This window comes from Chlamydotis macqueenii, chromosome 4 (genome assembly GCF_036417535.1).
Source record: "Chlamydotis macqueenii isolate bChlMac1 chromosome 4, bChlMac1.mat, whole genome shotgun sequence".
NCBI lineage: Eukaryota > Metazoa > Chordata > Aves > Otidiformes > Otididae > Chlamydotis > Chlamydotis macqueenii.
Window position 1 is genome coordinate 6199295 of NC_141559.1, and position 19563 is coordinate 6218857.

The 19563-nt window shown below is 50.9% G+C and overlaps 2 protein-coding genes across 2 annotated transcripts; both read left to right on the top strand.

Annotated features, from left to right (window-relative positions):
• Positions 1-9274: 9274 nt before the first annotated feature.
• LOC147600821 (olfactory receptor 14C36-like) lies at positions 9275-13640 on the top strand. The gene is made up of 2 exons (XM_086746643.1): positions 9275-10284; positions 13586-13640. The coding sequence occupies exons 1-2, from the start codon at positions 9275-9277 to the stop codon at positions 13638-13640; spliced, it is 1065 nt and encodes a 354-aa protein (XP_086602769.1).
• Positions 13641-18592: 4952 nt separating this feature from the next.
• LOC147600822 (olfactory receptor 14A16-like) lies at positions 18593-19528 on the top strand. Its single transcript, XM_086746644.1, has one exon. The coding sequence runs from the start codon at positions 18593-18595 to the stop codon at positions 19526-19528; it is 936 nt and encodes a 311-aa protein (XP_086602770.1).
• Positions 19529-19563: the final 35 nt, after the last annotated feature.

The window sequence follows — 19563 nt, forward strand, 5'->3', positions numbered from 1 at the left end:
TGTTCTCTGGGAGGGTGGGGGGAGCAAGAGAGAGACTGCGTAGTCTGGTCCCGATCGGGGCTGAACTACGACAACTGTGAAAGAATGTCTAGAAAAATATCCTGGTTTTGTAGCTGAAGCAGCAACATGTGCTTATAAACTCCAAGAACTGCAAAACGGGGTGTCTTGTTTTTGTACCCTTCCCCCAGAATAGAGCCAAACCCTGTGCATGAGCTCAGGCCCGGGACGATACCAAGCATGCACAGCATTGCCAAGTGACTGCACAATGGAGGCCTGCTCTGGGGGATGCAAAATGACTTTGTGGACACTGTCTTGCTGGACATCAGGTAACCGCACGGCTTACCAAGAACAAGCGGGCCTTGCATTTGCAGAGAGCTAACGCCCACCACCACAGAGACAGATCAGCATGATGCAGCAATCACAAGCTAAACCACAGGCAGGAAGCACCTGACCTCCTAAGATGGAAAGACTGGTAAAGGCCCCCAAAACATCAAGAAGGGGCGGGCTGATACACAGGACTACAAAAAGTGTCGCTGCATGAACCCGTCTGAGGATCTCCACCCCACTCAGATGGACCTTCGGGACGCCGATTCTCCGTGGTGGCATTGTCATCCTTTTGAGGTGCCCACCCCACCCACTCTGTAAGACGGACTTTAGGACACTGACTCTCCATTGTGGTATTTTCTCCACACTTATTTTCTCTTTTCCTGCCTCTCCTCTTTTCTCTTTCTGTCCCACCATCACCCTTTCTGTCTGAATGAAATAAAGAACCAACATATGCGTATGACAGCGTTGTGTCTTAATTCTGTAACTGAGAAATTCGTCCCTTTCACAACCGGACCTTTATCGGTTCGTGACAGGAAGGAAAATAGAAAAGTGCAGATGCCCGACCTCAGAGAAGGAGGCATTGGCTTAGTCTTGTGATTTGTAGTGGGGGAGCCCATGTGAGCAGCACAGAAGGGCAGCAGAGCTCAGTAGAGCTGGTCTTCAAGGACAGCGCTTTTCAAGTCCAAGACCGTCTGCACCAACAGTCAGGAAAACAAGAAGAGATATTCAGGAGAGACGCTTGAGGAAGCAGGAAATTCCTGGGAAAGCTCCATGGCAAAAAGGAAGCATACAGGAGATGGATGCAGAGACTTGAAAGAAAGAAGGAATTCAGAAATAGGGTTGGTTTTAGGAAAGCTGCAGAGTTGACACTTGCAAGGGAGTTCAGGGGCAAAACAATCAGCTGTTCCTACTTGAGGAAAAGTTAAAGAAGAAATGAAGAGAATGTGTGGCCACTGCTGGGTTTAGCAAGAGCAGGAATAGATAGGTTTGAGGTACTCTTGGCCTTTGTCTTCTCCAGCAAGGTCTCTCAGTTGTGTGTGCCTAAAAGGCAGAGCCCAGCCAGAACACAGCAGTGGATGGAGATGAAGTCAGAGGTTACTTAGGTAAGGTCAAGCATTAAGAGTCTGTTGCACCAGATGGGATGGATCTTAGGGTGCTAAGAGACCAGGATGATGTCATAGCAGGGCTGTTCCAAGACATTTTGTGAGGTCGTAATGTCTGGAGAAAGCAAAAAGCCAATCTTGCGTCCATCTTCTAAAAAGACCCAAGGACTGAGCAGGGGAATTACAGGCTGCAGTGACAGAGGCCAGGAGCTGTGTGGCTGGGCAACAGCTCTGTGGGAAAAGGCTGTGGTGGTCCTTCAGTTTCATGAGGCAAAACAGGACCCAGCAGAGAAGGTGGCCAACAGCATCCAGGGCTGCATGAGCAGCACCACAGCCAGGAGAAGTGATTATCTCCTTCTGCTCTGCACTTTTTACAGTACATCCAAAATAGCTCAGGCTTAGCTGTGCACTGGTGATGAGACATTGGCAAAGAGGAGTCAGTTCACTGCAGGGCTACTCAGATGGTAATCCTTCCATTATCCTTCAAATGTTTCTGTAATTTCCCCAAGAATATCAGTATTTACAAGAATCACAACAACAAAAGCATCCCCATCTCCTCCCCAGTTCTAAATCTATTTCTGGCAGTTCAGTACTGAGTGGTGCCTCCAGCAGTGAACCCCCGCATCTACAGCAGGAGGAACAAGGAGCTCAAGGATGCCCTGAGGAGAGTATATGAATACACATTATTCCATCATTAATAAGGACCCACCATCTACATATAAGTCCCAGGAATACAATAAAGTTCCAGTCTATCTTTTGCTGTTCTATTTTTTTTATTTTGCATTGTGGAGGCAGAAAGTGCAACGCAGCTGTTTGACATTGACGAATTTGGGCTATGTCCTGGAACAACGCTTGCTCAATAACAAAAAACAGCAACTAGAACAAGAAAAGGAAATAGCAAAGGCAAAAATAGTAAAGACAACCAAAAACCTATAACCAATCCAAATGAAGCATAAGGCACGTGAACAGTAAATTGCTACCAATCAAATCAGATAATTAAGTGTGTGCACTTCGTGTGTAACTTAGAGTGTAAAATGCCTACTAACAATAAAGGTCTCTGGAACACCATCCACGCAGTCCGTGTTTTTACTGCCACAATTTTCACTGGCTCTAGTACATTCCTCAAGTAAATGACCTCCCCTTGTCAGAGAATGAAACCCAGATACTTTACACTTCTCTTACAAACTGTATCTTATGTCGAGAAGCCCGATGGCCCTTCTCAGCAAGGCAAACAGGAAGGTACAGGTGTCAGCTACGTAAGATTCCTAATGAATCCTTCACATCATATACCAAAACCAGTTCTATTTTTTAAAAAACCCAACGTCCTGCAAATTTTCTACTAAAATTTTAGAAAAATAATGGAGAACCCAGGAAAGCTTTGATGGGAATCTTGCTCATGTTAGCTGTATCTTTCCCCAAGTAGATACTGAAAGTTATCGAGATTCAGATGGCTGAGTGCACTGGTTTAGAGAAGAAAACTTTGCCCCTGTATCTATCAGTCAGGAATATTTACGTTCATCAATGAAAAGATGTAAGATTCTCATAAGAAGGAGCATAAAGAAAATCCTATTGAGAGGCTCCTGGAGTGACTGCACCACAGGTCCCTGCTAACTGCCAATCCTGGGTGACACCGAGCTGTCCTTTTTGCGTACAGCAAGGAAAGATTGCACCGCAGCAGCGAGAGGTCCTTTAGGGAGGCCTGGGTTTTGTTCTGCACTTTTACCTTGGGTTTTGTCATCCTGGGCACTCCCGTTTCCGATGGCCTTGTTGTCCAGGATACCGACAACAGTTTACAACAGTCTCCTCTTCTTAGAGATCCAGTGCTTCTGACATTTTCTCCTCTGCCTCCACCTTGGAAATCTCCCCCTCCCTGTCCTCTCAACCTAGGATTATTGTTCAATGCCACTGCCAGCAGACGAGCTTTGTGTGCCTCTCCTTTCTGAGGGTTTTGCTTCAGCTGTCTTTCATCTTTTCCATTAAACATGAATGTAGCAATGCAATTTCATCCAAGCCTTTGCCCGGCCATCCTGGGCTTAGAAAAATATTTCTTAATACGTGAGGCTGCCTGATCTACAAAGAAAGAGACCATCAAAGTCTGATTTTCCTCATTTCCAGGGCTGACTCCTCTAAACATGCTCACTTGTTTAAACAATTGGGTGTAATATTGAGAAGGATGTTCAGCATATCCTTGATGGCATCCTCGGATCTTAGCCCCATTTACAGTCTTCCTTCCTGGCAGTTCTAACGACTCTGACAATCTCCTGTCACGGTTCACAGCACATCTGTATTGGCTGGTAAATTTGAGGGACTGACCTGGGTCACTGGTTGGCCATGGAGTTCTGCCCTGTGCGTCACAGGCCCATTTGCTAATTGTTTCCCAGATTGCAATTCTGTCATCAGCAGTGAAAAGAGTCTCAAACACTCCCTGCACGTCAGCCCACAGAGGGCTAGAGATGCCAAAGATGCCACCTACAGTTTGCATCACCTTCCCTGTGTCATCCCACTCTGGGCACTTGTTACCCCAAACCCAAATCAGCAGGTGCAAATGGCACGTAGGCTGTTCCCACAGAAAGCTGACCAGGTTCCGGTCCCAGCTCTTTTATTTCTTGTTGGAGAGCTGTTTGCAAACCAGAAGCAGCAGCTGGAGCCGAAACCAGATCAAAAGCAGAAGAAAGAGCAGTAGCATGGGCAGGTGGAGCTGAATGTGGCACGTCCCTGATTTTCCTGTTCAGACAGAGACTTTTACTCAATTTCCAACCTGGAGGGGAAACTTCTCTCTGAGATTTAATAGCTCTGGAATGTAAAGAGATACTATTTTTCCCATTTGTTCACAACCCTACTTTTTCTCCACTCTGGAGGGGAACATTTGCTTTGATACCTGTAAGTATCCCAGACATACCAAGGGCTACTTCTTGTGATGGGAACCAGATCTCCCATTGCTGGCATAATTAACTCAGCTTAATCAAAAGAACCAGAGTGCGGCCACGGTTGGTTCACATCACCAAAGGCAGTCACTCCTGGCCAAATTTCCTGACACACGGCTTGGCTTTTTGGTGACTCAGCCATCCCATCAGGTTCCAGTGTTGCAGCAATTAATCTGCTGGGGAATCTTCCACTATCCTTCCTCGGCATCCCATTATTCCAAAATCACCTCCTTACTTCCAAACAAGCTCCACACTTCACTGATCACCCTGTGCTCCAGCCTCTTGAGAGGAACTCGGCAACAAGGCAGCAGTGCAGGTCACGGGGTACGCATGGGAGAGAGACATTGGACCAGGTGAGTCAGCTGTGTCCTTTCTGGGTTTCCAAAGTGTTACAAAAATTCCCAACTGGCCAATGCCGACTGAGAACCTAGGATGCACTTACAGAATTACCAGAGTGAATATTTATTCATGTTCATGAGTGTTGTCCAGCCAAACTGGGGCACCTCAAATCTGGTTTACATGGGGTTCTTATACCCTACAAACATTGAGGTACAACAATATTTGACTAATCACTAGTTAACAAATACACTCCTGATTACTAATCATAATAAAACTTTGCAAAGCAACTGTATTTCTGTGTCATCGCCACAGATTAACGATGATTAATCCAGATGTCCCTGGAGTTGCTCTTGCTGTGGTTACTTGTCTGTGGTGCCAGACACTGGGAGGGTCTCAAAGCTGTGTTAGAGGGACTGGCATGCTGGCGTTGAGTTTCGGGGGTGTTTTTTATCCCTCATGCACAGCTCTGAGATTCCGAGAGGTAAAGTCTTTGTTTTCAGGTCCAGAGTGTCCTTCAGGTTCTTGTGAGGAGCTGGTGTCTGTCAGTTTGCTTCCTTGCACATGAGTAATCCGTACACAATGTGAAATCTCTCTGTCTCTCTCCCTCTCTCAGGTTAAAATTCTTGCATACTATAAAGGCTGATTTGCATAATTGGGAGGGAAATGTTCACAGCACTCTGCAGACACACACACAGTGTGGTTCCCTTCAGGAGCTGGTTTTAGACCCTCTGTCTATCCAGCAGCTGGCCCTGGGATCCCCTCATCCCCCAGTTCCCCCAGGCCCACACAAGAACACACACAGACAAATGTAAGTATGAAGTCCCACAGGGCACCTCACCTCTCTGACTGCTCAGTCACCCTTGTCAGGAAGATGTCGTCATTGTGCTCCAAAAACCTCCTGGACTGCTTGCGCCTGGCTTTGATCCTCCTTCACAAAATACTGGGATAGTTTAGATCTGCTTTTGGGACCAGGGCCTGCAAACATGAGGCTTCTTCCAATTCCCTGAAGAAGGCCTCATCTACTTCCTCTTCCTGACCAAGGGGTCACCACCAGACATCCACCAACCACAACGTTGCCCATGTTCTGCCCTCTCATGTTGACCACTCAGCTCTCAGCTGACTCATTGTCCCCAGGCAGAACTCCAGGCCCTCCTGCTGCTCTCTCCCATAAAGGGCAACTTCCCCTCCGAGCACAGGTCTGTGGCCTTGTGACTTGTAGATCCCCCAGACCCCACAGTTTCTCCTGGAGGTGTTATTTGTAGTGCCCTGCAACTCCTCCTGCTGTTACCTTGTGAGAGACACCACCATCATGGTGAGCCATCTGCACACAAACATGAACAGCTGGCTCAGTTCATGGGAACCTGGAGAAACTCTGGGCTTTGGCCAACAGAAACCTCTGGAAGTTTTACAAGGAGTAATGTCCAGTCCCGCAGAGTGGAGAGATTAACCAAATACAACAGGGCAGGTTGAAATCTGATTGACTGAGCAGGGACCATGAGGAGAAGGTGGTGGGCACTATGAGGGACACCATAGGTGCTCACCATGAGGAAGCCCAGCTGCATACAAGGCTGCATTAGGAGGAGCATGGGCCACCCAGACAACCTGAGGTATGATCCCACTCATCTCAGGACGGCTGTGGTCCCACACAGACAGGTGTGTCCCAGTGTGGGTCTCCCCATTTCAAAGAAGTAGGAAGGAACTGCAGAGTGACCAGAGGAGGTCTGTAGAGGTGGTGTTTGGGACCTGGTGCACATGACCTGTGTGGGATGGCTGAGGAACATGGGCTTCTTTGGCCCAACGTTGTGGATGCTCCAGACAGTATAGGAGTAGCCTAAGAGTGCTTCAATGGGGGTTTCAGTGGTGGTGAAGCTGTTCTTCACAGTGAGAAACAATATAAGAAAGAGATAATGCCCATTCAGATTTGCTCAGCATCAGAGCCAGCTCTACATTGCCTTTGCCTGTCATCTCTGCCTCCAGGTTTCTCCTCTCACCAGCCCCAGGGAGGCTTTGTCAGTAATGTCCCTCAGTGGGACCCATTAGTGCTCCAAGAAACTTTGGAGTTTGCATCTGTCCTTGACTTCTGGAGAGGTTTCCTCAACTTCCTCACCGTGTCTGAGGTTCATGGACTTAGCCCCAAACCCACCAGAGAGGTCATTACAATGCCTTGGGCTGGTCCTCTGCTGCTGAGCTGCTCCAGGCTCCTGGGACGCAGGGAGCTCACGGCAAGGAGGCAGAACGGCAGAGAGACAGCTCTGCCCAGGAGCAGCTGCTCTGCCAAGCGCAGCAGGGCGGAGGGCACTGCTGCAGGCACTGAGTGGGGACAGGCAGGGCAGAGAGAGGGTAAAGGCGGCCTGGGCTGAGAGCTCACTGGAGGAGAAACCTTCACAGCCCTCTGCACGGTAAGTCTCTGGCTGCAGGGCAATGAACAGGAGCTTCCTGGAGGGGTCTTGTCCAGCTGCCACAGCCCACAGAGATCTCTCTCCAGCGTGGAGGAGGAGATGCTCCAGAGCAGGGATTCCCTGGGTCTCTGGGCAATGCAGTCCAGAGGGTGGGGATGAAGCTGGCTCTCTCTTAAGGACACCCCATCTTTAGGGCATCCATACCCTCACAGCTCTTCCCTGGAGAGAAGAGTGTGGAGATCATCTGCATTTTGAAACTGGGTTCCTCTCTTCTGACCAGCATCCAGTTCCTTCCAGGGGAAGAGCTGACTGTGCTCATCCTCTGGCTCAGAGAGGTGTGAGCCCAGGGCAGCTGACAGCAGGACGGATGGACATACTGTCTGTCCTCCCTGTGCACCAAGGCTCTGTCCTTTTGCCTCCCAGGGCTCTCAGGATGGTACCTGCAGTGTAGCAGAGATGCCAGGGATGTCTGCCTTCAGCAAACCCTCCTCAGGTGGGACAGGGGGCAGGAACAAAAGAAACATAACCACCCCCCGACAGCGCTGCTCTGCAGCCAGGTGAGTTGGGAGGGACAGTACTGAAATGTCATTGATTTCATGAGGGGATTTAAACAGAGATCACTCCTGGTTCCTACCTGCCTGTTGGTGCACAGCAGCACTGACTCCTCAGGAGCCCACGGCATCATCATCTGCTCCCCATTGCACCCTCAGCCAGCAGAACCCAAAGGTCAGCAGTTGGAGAGAGTCGAGGGAAGTCCATGAAGATGATCAGAGGGCTGGAGCACCTCTCCTATCAGGACAGGCTGAGAGAGGTGCAGTTCACCCTGCAGAAGACAAGGCTCCAGGGAGACCTTATAGCGGTCGTCCAATATCTAAAGGGGGCCTACAGAAATAACTCTTCAGTAGGGCCTGTTGTGATGGGGTGAAAGGTACTGGTTTTAAAATAGACAGAGCTAGATTCAGACGAGATATTTGGAAAAAAAATTTTACAATAAGGTTCATGAAATACAGGAGCAGGTTGCCCAGAGACGTGGTTGGTGCCCCATCATTGGAAACATTTGGACAAGAGAAGGAGGCTCCTATAGTGTTACACTGACAGATCAGCACGTCTGAGAGCAACTTGATAAAGCTCCTTCATCATTCCTTTGCCTACAGAGAGCTCAGTCATCTCTTCAGTGTTTTTCTGACCCACTCCTTAGGACTGGCCAACAGAAAGATGGGCCTGGGCAGGGTCCTGCTGCCAGGAGGTTTCCTGATGACAGGGGTGAGCACACGGTGGGTGGGATGGGCTCTGTGAGTTGTAGCCGCTGCAGCCAGAGCTCCAGCACAGGAGACTCCTGAGTGCCCCTCAGCCCCTCCATGGCCTTGCTGCCCTGGGCAGAAGCACTGGGGCATTTCTCCTTCTTTCTCCACCTGCCCCTGCTGCTGCTGCTCTTGTTTTCAGGCTCTCTGCGGATGGGGGTTCAGCAGCAGCTCAGCCACTGTCCCTGCAGGCCTTGCCGTGCAGATGTGTCCATGGCAGCAAGGTGCCCAAGCCCTCTTCTGGCCTGTGGGTCTCTGGGCAATGCAGTCCAGAGGGTGGGGATGAAGCTGGCTCTTTTTGCCAGACACCCCATCTTCAAGGGATCAGAAAGCTCACAGATCTTTACTGAGGGGAGTTTTACTGGGGAGGGGAGTTTTAAACTGGATTCCTCTGCTCTCAGCAGTCTCCAATTTTCTTTTCAAGGGAACAGCGGGGTGTGATCATCCTCCAGATTAAAGAGGTGCAAGCCCAGGGCAGCTGGGATCAAGTTTAATGGACTCACTCTGCACTAAGGGTCTGCGTGTTTGCAGCCCAGCTCTCCCAATGCAGCACTTGTAGCAGAACAGAAAATTCAAGGCTGTCTGCCTTCAAAAAGTAAAACAAACACAACCAACCCCCCACAGCTCTGCTCTGCAGCCGGGTGAGTTGGGAGGGACAATGCTGAAATGTCGTTGATTTCATGAGGGGATTTAAACAGAGATCACTCCTGGTTCCTACCTGCCTGTTGGTGCACAGCAGCACTGACTCCTCAGGAGCCCACGGCATCATCATCTGCTCCCCATTGCACCCTCAGCCAGCAGAACCCAGAGCTCAGCCAGGGAGCTGCACGAAGGTCTTTCTGGAAGGACAGAGGCTGGGGGAGTGGGAGGTTCTAGGGGAGATGGAAGAGGTTTTACTCAGAGTTTTCTGTCCTAACACTTCTCTGAATTTTTCTCCTTGGACAGCACCCAGTGCCCAAAGGAAGGAAATGTCCAACAGCAGCTCCATCACTGAGTTCCTCTTCCTGGCATTCGCAGACACACGGGAGCTGCAGCTCTTGCACTTCTGGCTCTTCCTGGGCATCTACCTGGCTGCCCTCCTGGCCAACGGCCTCATCATCACTGCCATAGCCTGCGACCACCGCCTCCACACTCCCATGTACTTCTTCCTCCTCAACCTCTCTGTCCTTGACCTGGGCTGCATCTCCACCACTGTTCCCAAAGCCATGGCCAATTCCCTCTGGGACACCAGGGCCATCTCCTACCAAGGATGTTTGGCCCAGCTCTTTTTCTTTCTCTTTTTTATCTCAGTTGAGTATTATCTTCTCACCGTCATGGCCTATGACCGCTATGTTGCCATCTGCAGACCCCTGCACTACGGGACCCTCCTGGGCAGCAGAGCTTGCGTCCACATGGCAGCAGGTGCCTGGGGCAGTGGGTTTCTCACTGCTCTGCTGCACACTGCCAATACATTTTCACTGCCACTCTGCCAGGGCAATGCTGTGGACCAGTTCTTCTGTGAAATCCCCCAGATCCTCAAGCTCTCCTGCTCAGACTCCTACCTCAGGGAAGTTGGGCTTCTTGTGGTCAGCGCCTGTGTTGCATTTGGCTGTTTTGTGTTCATTGTTGTGTCCTATGTGCAGATCTTCAGGGCTGTGCTGAGGATCCCCTCTGAGCAGGGACGGCACAAAGCCTTTTCCACGTGCCTCCCTCACCTGGCTGTGGTGTCCCTCTTTATCAGCACTGCCATGGTTGCCTACTTCAAGCCCCCCTCCATCTCCTCCCCATCTCTGAACCTGGCGGTGTCATTTCTGTACTCGGTGCTGCCTCCAGCAGTGAACCCCCTCCTCTACAGCATGCGGAACCAGGAGCTGAAGAATGCCCTACGGAAAGTGGTCCAAGGGACACAGATGCACTGCAAACAGCCTAACTCCCCTCCTCAGCATGTTTCCCAAAGTATATGTTAGGTGAGAAATTGAGGTTCTTTTTCTCCCAGATAATTCTACTTATATAAAATTTTCTCGGTTTCTACTACTTGTCTTGAGACTTGATCCTGTTGTGTCTGAGTGCATGCACCACACTGTGCCTGATGTGACCCGTCCACTAGCAGCCTGTTCAATAAAAGGACATTTCCTGTGTGCATTGTCTGAAGGCTGGGCTCTTCCTCCAACATTGCTGCAGAAAAATTTTCCAAGGAATTGGTCTTTTGAAGTGCCTTTTCTCCTTGCATTCTCCTGATGTTTTGTCTTAAGCTCACAATTTAATTGGGTTTAATTGCACCAGAAGTTATTGTTTTAAAGGCTCTCTTCTTGGAGTCCAATGGCAGTGGAGATGGTGCATGGGCTGCCCATTGCCTCCTCAGCCTCCTTCATGTATGACCGCACTGATGGATGTACAATTTCTCTGGAAATTAATATGAAGATGTCAGGACAGGATGCAGACTCACCATGTACCCCGGGGTGGGAGTGAATGGAAACTCAAAAGATTAAGTTGTTCCAAAGCGAAGCATTGAATCAAGGTATCCACAAAGAGGATGCTGCAATGCCATAGGAGTCAGTGGGGACTCAGCAGGCAAGGGAGGGAAGTGAAGAGATGTTGGGAGCTGTTTGAGGAGCCCCAGGGCCAGGAATTTGTCCTGGTTAGTGGAGATAGTGGGGGCAGAGAAGAGGGCAAACGATGCAGTTGGGATTAAGGGTCTGTGCCATGTTCCATTGACATCCCAAGAAGCTGACTCAGAAAAAATTGTCCCAGACCAGTCCCACACACTGGCCAGTTCCACTTCTGCCCAGAGACCCCAGCCCTGAGAAGGACCCTCTGATGCATGATCACCTCCTTCTTCCTCCAGGGCTCAGTGATGCCCAACTCCACCACCATTACTAATAAAAAGGAAACTATTTTCCTGTTGGAAGTCATTACACACCCAGTACCACAGCTCTTGCCACAGCTGGTCTGTCAGCCAAGCCCTTTCTCAGACAGCTCCAGCTAGATCAGGTGCTCATGGCCTTGTCTTGACAACTACTGAAAATCTCCATTGATGGAGATCCCACCAGCTGGCCTGGGTCCTTGCTCCAGTTTTTGGCTCTGAGGGATCTCAAAAAACACAGCTCACTCAGCCTCTCCTTGACCATAACATGCTCCAGGCCCCAAGCTTCTGGCCTCTGCAGGACTCGCTCCAGTCTGTCAGGGCCTTTCTTGTGCTGGTGAGCTCCATACTGGACACAGCAGTCCTGATGTGGTCCTGTGGTGGGTTAACCTTGACCAGCAGCAGGACACCAACTCAGCTGCTCACCCACTGACCTGACTCAACAGGACAAAAATAAAAAAAAAAAAAGACAGAATAGCTCATGGGTCACGATAAAGACAGGCTAATCGTTTACTAATTATTGTCAGTGGTAATGGAGAGATCAATTTAATTTATTGTTAATTAACAGATGTGGATAGTGAGAAACTACAACAAAAATATCAAAGTCTTTCCCCCACCAGACTCCTTTTTCCCAGGCTCACATTGCTCCTTCATTCCCAATTCTTCTACACACTTCATCCCTGACAGGCACAGGGGGGTGGGAAATTGAAAGGTTCCATCAGTGTACGACAGTCCAACTCTGCCCCTCCTTCTTCCTCACACTCCTCCTCTGATCCACCATGAGTCCTCTCCACAGCATCCACTCTGTATTTCTGTGGGCTGTGTGTAATTCACATCTTTCTGCCTTACTTTTCTCCTTTATGCTCACAGAACAGTTCAGTTTGAGAGGTACCTCTCGAGATCATAGACCATAGAATGGTTTGGGTTTGAAGTGACCTTTAAAAGTCATCTAGTCCAACCCCCTGCAGTGAGCAGGAACATCTTCAACCGGATCAGGTTGCTCAGAGCCCCGTCCAACCTGGCCTTGAGTGTTTCCAGGGATGGGACATCCACCACCTCTCTGAGCAACCTGTTCCTGTGTGCCACCACCTCCACTGTAAAAAAAATTTTCCTGGTGTCTAATCTCAATCTACCTTTTTCTATTTTAAAATCATTACCCCTCATTCTTCCTCAACAGGCCTACTGAAGAGTTCCTCCCTATCTCTACTGTAGACCCCCTTGGGGTACCAGAAGGCCCCTATAAGGTCTCCCTTGAGCCTCCTCTTCTCAGGCTGAACAGTGCCAACTCTCTCAGCCTGTCCTCATAGGAAAGGTGCTCCAGCCCACTGATCATCTTTGTGGCCCTCTGCACCATCTAGACTCAACATCTCGAGAGATGTGGATGGACTGGTACAGCCAGGGACATTCCCCATCTCCTAGCCTGAGGCATGCAGTCAAGATGCAAATGTCTGCAGTGCACACTTGTTACAGGCCTCCAGGCAGAGTGTGACTCGTTCAGCATGACCCTCTAAGCCTGGATCAGCTCATTTTGCTTCTGTTCCCCTTCTCCGCAACTATCAAGACTATGGGAGCTTTCATGAAATCTAAATTCCTCCTTTGCAGCTTCCCCTGCTTCCACCTCCTGCGTGCTGCCTTTCTGTCCTGGAGCTCAGGCAGTTCAGACAAGCAGCCTCCTGAGATGCTTGCTTCTTTCCAAGGTTATTTGGAGAGATCACTCTTGTCCTTGGAGAAGGCTGTCCTGTAAGGCCTACCGGATTGCCTGAGCTCCTCCACCCTTCAGAGCTGCTCCCCAAGGCACCGCTTGTATCAGTCTCCCAAGGACAGCACAGACTCCTGCTCCGCAGTCCACGGGCCCGTGCTCTGCTGCTGGCCTTGCTCACTGCCCTTTGTGCTTGGGACCCTGCTATTTCATGGTGATGACAGCCAAGGCTGACACAGATTGTCATAGCCATGGCCAGCTCTTTGTTCTTGGTCAGCATCAGGTCCAGGTGAGCATCACCCTTGTTGTCCCACCTGGCAGCTGTGCTAAGAAGTCATCCCAAGAACCTCCAGATTGTTGGCACCGTGTTGTTTGCCTGGCCAGTGAATGCCAGGGCACTTACCGTCCCCCATGGGAACCAGCTCGTTAAGCTGGAGACTTCCTCAGGTTGCTGACAGAAGACTTTTTCTGCCTACTCTGCTCGATCACGTAGTTTAGATCTGCCAAGACAATGTCACCGTACTGACTTCTTCTCCCATCCTCACTCACACAAGCTAACTCAACCTCTTGCCCAGCTCATAGAGAAGCTGCTCCTTCACACATTGGTCATCCTCCTCATCCTCATCCTCCCTGCCATTCCCTCTGGCAGAGCTTGTGTCCCTCCATCGCAGCACCCCAGTTGAGCAAGGTGTCTTACCACATCTAATTCAATCCAAGAATGTCACGTTGCTGTGACAAGACATGGGGGTCCTCCTAACAGTGCACATTTGGGGCACAGCAACTCAGCTGTGGCACCACAGAAGAACACAATCTTCTCACAGGGAAACTGATCCCTACCAGAAGACCATGGTACATCAAGCAGTTAGCGCTGGACTGCACTGTGCTGCACGTACACCACGGCCTTGAAACCTGTGCTGTGCTGCATGGATCCTTTGGCCACAGGACAGCCTCAGCAGCAGTGTCACACAGAGTCTGCAGGCTGGTCCTGCTTTGTACTGGACATTACGTCTGCTGCGTGGCTTTGCCTGTATCGCACAGTGCAGCAGAAAGATCTCATGAAAACATCATTTCAGTTTGACTGTAGAGAAGATGAATGGAGTTGTTTCCTAGTGAGAAAATCCTGTAGTAGCTTGACTGGCCAAAACAGAAGGCAGTGTTCTATGGATGGGGTCTACAGGCTGTGCAGTGTTTGGATCGGAAGCCCGTTCAATGTTTCACCACCTGGGGTTCTCACCTTCTCAAGGGAGACAAGATTGCCTCTGTGATACTCCTCTTATAGTGCTAGACCTAACGAACAGCAGTTGAAATGATACCTCATGGAGTTTGATCACCTTCCTAAGTGGGATCGTAACAGACCAGGATCTCCTGAGGAAAAAACACTTTATCAGCACCCTTGTCTGCAAATCTCCTGGTCTCAAGGACTGGTAAGGGTGTAGTTTTCTCAAGTAACCCCTGCCTTGATCCCCATCCACCCTTGGTTGTTCTCATCCAGAATCCTGCTTCAAAGCACAAAAGTCTGGGAGATGTTGCTGGGGGCAACTGAGGCAAAGACATAGATTATCTCAGCTCTACCTCTACTCTGCTCTCATGAGACCCACCTGGAGTACTGCATCCAGTTCTGGAGACCCCAGCATCAGAAGCACATGGACCTGTTGGAGTGTGTCCAGAGGAGACCACAAAGATGATCAGAGGGCTGGAGCACCTCTCCTGTGAGGGCAGGCTGAGAGAGTTGGGGCTGTTCAGCCTGGAGAAGAGAAATCCCTGGGGAGACCTTATAGAAGCCTTCCAGTTCCTAAAGGGGGCCTACAGGAAAGATGGGGAGAAACTCTTCAGTAGGGTCTGCTGTGATAGTATGAGAGGTAATAGTTTGAAAATAGAAAGAGGCAGATTCAGATTAGACATTAGAAAAGTTTTTTTTACACTGAGGGTGGTAGAACACTGGCACAGGTTGCCCAGAGAGGTGGTGGATGCCCTGGAAACATTCAAGGTCAGGTTGGACGGGGCTCTGAGCAACCTGATAAGGGTGGAGATGTCCCTGGTCCTTGCAGGGGAGTTGGACGAGATGATCTTTAAAAGTCCCTTCCAACCCTAACCATTCTATGATTCTGCAATTCTCCCTACACCGACTCTTTCCAAATTTAGCAGTCATCCCACAAGACTTCTGGTTCCTTTCTAACTGTTCCTGAAGTAGCAGCAGCTCACATTGGTGCCTCTGAATGCCACTTTGAGTGTCAACTGAGTTTTGATGTGAACCATTGCTGTGCCTAGAGGATGCTGTCTTTGGAGAACAGATGATCTCTGACATGTTGCCCTGTCTCTGCGAACTTCTCCATCAGAGCTTGCAGTTACCTGCAGGTACCTTCACCACCTCCGGCAGCTCCCCTGTGGCCAGGTATTTGCACCTGAACACCTCGCTCCTGCCCTCCATCTCCACTAGTGAGCGTGGGAGTTGAGAGAAGACGCTCACGTGCAGGTGTCCATTCCGTGCACACCTGATCAGTGGCCGAAGTAGGTTTGTGGTGTGCATGGGAGGGAGCTGAGTCTCCTTCAAATGCTGGGAACAGAAACGCAGGATGAGAGGCCTTCATTGCCTCAGCTGAACCCCTTCTCTCAGGAGGGGTAAAGGAGATCTCTGCCTGTCTCTGTCTGGGAGTCCTGTCCAATTTAAAAAAAAAAAAAAATTAGATGTAACTTTGAGGGGAGAAATTGTGCTTCTGGAAAGAAGCCTCTCTCCCCGGCTGAGGGACCATCAGTGATGGCTGCAGGCTGTTTCCCAGCAGGTTCCCCTGCAGCCCCAGGGACAGCTGGAGGGAGCCCCGAGGGGACAGAGAAAGTGCCGCCTTGGGCTGGGCCTCTGCTGCTGAGCTGGGCCGGGCTCCTGGGATGGAGGGAGCTGATGGTAACAGGGCAGCGCTGCAGAGAGACAGCTCTGCCCAGGAGCAGCTCCTCTGCCAAGCGCAGCAGGGCTGAGGGCTCTGCCTGCAGGAGCTGAGGGGAGAGGAGCGAGGCACAGAGAGATGAAAGGCAGCCTGGGGTGGGAGAAGAGTTGAGAACTCAACAGGAGAGAAAAATTCACAGCCCTTTACGTGGTAAGTACTTGCGTGAAGGTCAATGTGTCTGTAGTTTGTGGAAAGACCTCCAAAAGCTGTCACATCCCACAGTCAGGAGGACTTTCACAGTAGAGGAGCAGGATGTGTTCCACACGAGGGCTTCTCAGCTGCACGGCCAGAGGGACAGGGCACGACGGCTGCCTTCTCCCAGGGACGGCTGCAGGGTGTGAATGTGTGTGTGCAGCCAGGGGTGCCCAGGGCTGTCCTTCAGAGCAGGGTCCCTGCGCCCCAGGGGCTGTGTGCTGGGGCAGGGACTCTGCCTCTGCCGGCCTCAGCACTCAGCCTGCCCGGGGAGCTCCCCATGGTGTTTGGGGAGAGGCTGTGGGTGGGAGGAACAACTTGTGGCTGAGCAGGGTCCTTCTGCTGTCGAGAGGGTGCTGTGTGGGTCAGGGCTGCTCACAGCTCCACGTCACCACTGGGAAACTTCCAAGGGTATGTGTCAAGAGGAAGGTCAAGGCAGGGTTTGCTATAGAGATAAAGCGCTTTCCTGAGTCTCTGTTTTTGTTTTCCTACTCTGAGGGTAGGGGTCTAATGAAGGTGGGGAGGGAAAGAGAAATCAAAAAAGGAGCTGTCAAACTTGGACAAGTCCTTGAGACTCCTGAGCTGTAACTGTGAGTGGTCAGTTGGTCTGCTAAGCGCCTCCTCAAGTGCCTTCAGCCACTCCTCTGCCCAGGGACAGCACCAGCAACACCCGTGCTGCACCCAGCAGCGTTGTCCTGCCCTGGCCTTTGGAACCTCCAAACAGGAACAGGCACCCAGCCAGTGCTCTGCAAACAGGCAGGTGTGTTTGGGGCCAGGGAGAGTGCACAGAGGGTGGGATGGGGTCTGTGAGTGCTGACAGGGAAAAGAGATCAGACCGGGAAACTCCTCCCAGGAGGAAAATCCCCAGGCATCACAGTTACGATCAAGGAATGAGAGGAAACTAAACCCAGAAATGTTGTGGGAGGGAGAATTCAGAAATCTCTGTAGCATCCCCTCCAGTGCAGACCCCTTGCTCTGAGCAAGCCCCCTGGCCTCCTCTCCCATCCACCCAAGCCTCTGCCCTCAGGGCTGCGGGGTCCCAGCCATGAACCCCCTCCTCTGCAGCCAGAGCTCCAGCAGAGCCGTGCTGCAGCTCTCCAGCCACGTGCCCACTGCCCTCTGCAGAGCACAGGGGCTGAGAGCAGCTGCCCGGCAATGGTGGTGTCGGGGAGGGGGCACGCACAGCTGGGGGAGGGGGACGCTGTCCCCAGTGCCCGCCTGCCTCTGCCCTGTCCTCTCTCAGCCGCGCCCTGGCTGTATTTGCCCTTGTGCCTCCACCTCTCTGTGGTGTTGCTGCTGGGATCTTGTTCTTGCTGTCAGGCTGTCTGGGGAGGGGAGTTCCAGCTGCAGAGTCACCCCCTGATCTTGTGGGTCCTTTCCTGCAGCTGTGTCCGTGGGAACAAGTGTCCCAGCTTTCAGCTGTGGGGCTGTGGGCAATGCAGGCTGTGGGGCTGGGGCAGGAGCTGGTTTTCCCTCAGTGAGATACCATTTTTAAAACTCTTACTGTAACTTCTTCCAGTATCCTTCCAGGATGTGAGTTTCCTTTCAGGATGAAAACATCTCCCATAACATCTTTGTGTTACCTGCACACCCCATGGTTCAGCAGAGAGATGCTAAGGCCAAAACCCTGCTTTTGTGTTGGTGAAATGAGCCGTGAGTGCTGTGGGCTAGAAGCGAGGTGCTGAGACCTTGAGTAAGGGTGAGACATTCTGTGGTCTGCAGTGGATCCCTGTGCTCTCAGCAGTGTCTGCTGGCTTTTCACAGAAACACAGCAGTGTGATCACCTTCAGTCTCAGAAAGCTGCAAGTCCAGGGCATCTGGGACGGAGAGACAGACCAGCTCCGCTCACTCTGTGCTGAGCCGCAGGGAATTCTCTTGCTCTGCAGAGTCACTTTGCTGTGAAGCAAATTGGGAGCAGCAAGGTTGCAAAGCTCATTGGTATCAAAAGTAGATTTCATAGAATCATAGAATCATAGAATGGTTAGGGTTGGAAGGGACCTTCAAAGGTCATCTAGTCCAACCCCCCTGCAAGGAGCAGGGACATCCCTGACTAGATCAGGTTGCTCAGAGCCTCATCCAGCCTGGCCTTGAACGTTTCCAGGGATGAGGCTTCCACCACATTTCTGGGCAACCTGTTCCAGTGTTCTATAATGCGCATCATAAAAAATTTTTTCCTAATTTCTAATCTAAATCTACTTTGCTGTGAAGCAAATTGGGAGCAGCAAGGTTTCAAAGCTCATTGGTATAAAAAGTAGATTTAATCTGAGATGATTCTGTGTTCCTATTTACCTATTTCTGTAGGGCAGGACTTTCCCTTCAAGACGTCACAGCAGTGCTCCCTGCTCCCAGTGGCACCTCCGCCAGCACCATGTGGAGCTCATACAAGGAACATGAGAAACGTCTCCCTGAAAGGGGCAAGGAAGTCTGGGGTGGTTCCATGGGAACTGGAGTAGGTTTTGCTTAGACGACGCTGCCTTATCTCCTTGCCTCTTCTCCTTGGACAGGTCCCCATGCCCAGAAACAGAAAATGTCCAACAGCAGCTCCATCACTGAGTTCCTCCTCCTGGCATTCGCAGACACACGGGAGCTGCAGCTCTTGCACTTCTGGCTCTTCCTGGGCATCTACCTGGCTGCCCTCCTGGCCAACGGCCTCATCATCACTGCCATAGCCTGCGACCACCGCCTCCACACTCCCATGTACTTCTTCCTCCTCAACCTCTCTGTCCTTGACCTGGGCTGCATCTCCACCACTGTTCCCAAAGCCATGGCCAATTCCCTCTGGGACACCAGGGCAATCTCCTACTCAGGATGTGCTACACAGGCCTTTTTATTCATCTTTTTCCTTTCAGCAGAGTACTGGCTTCTCACTGTCATGGCCTATGACCGCTACATTGCCATCTGCAAACCCCTCCACTATGGGACCCTCCTGGGCAGCAGAGCTTGTGTCCACATGGCAGCAGGTGCCTGGGGCAGTGGGTTTCTCAATGCTCTGGTGCACACTGCCAATACATTTTCACTGCCACTCTGCCAGGGCAATGCTGTGGACCAGTTCTTCTGTGAAATCGCCCAGATCCTCAAGCTCTCCTGCTCAGAAACCTACCTCAGGGAATTTCAACTTCTTGCATTTAGTGCTTTTGTCTTTGTTGGCTGTTTTGTGTTCATTTTTGTGTCCTATGTGCAGATCTTCAGGGCTGTGCTGAGGATCCCCTCTGAGCAGGGACGGCACAAAGCCTTTTCCACGTGCCTCCCTCACCTGGCTGTGGTCTCCCTGTTTATCAGCACTGCCATGTTTGCCTACCTGAAGCCCCTCTCCATTTCCTCCCCATTGCTGGATATGGTGGTGGCAGCTCTGTACTCGGTTGTGCCTCCAGCATTGAACCCCCTCATCTACAGCATGAGGAACCAGGAGCTGAAAGACACAGTGAAGAAGCTGATTCAATCAGCTCTTTTTCAGAAGCATTAAGATACCCATGTCTCTACAAAGTGATTTCAAATTCT

Bases quoted from the DNA above. Each gene is read 5' to 3' on its own strand.
- LOC147600821 (XM_086746643.1), top strand. From the start codon at position 9,275: ATGGAAGAGGTTTTACTCAGAGTTTTCTGTCCTAACACTTCTCTGAAT. The intron at 10,285-13,585 runs GCACTGCAAACA...CCTCTGGCAGAG, and splicing joins GTGGTCCAAGGGACACAGAT to CTTGTGTCCCTCCATCGCAG.
- LOC147600822 (XM_086746644.1), top strand. From the start codon at position 18,593: ATGTCCAACAGCAGCTCCATCACTGAGTTCCTCCTCCTGGCATTCGCA.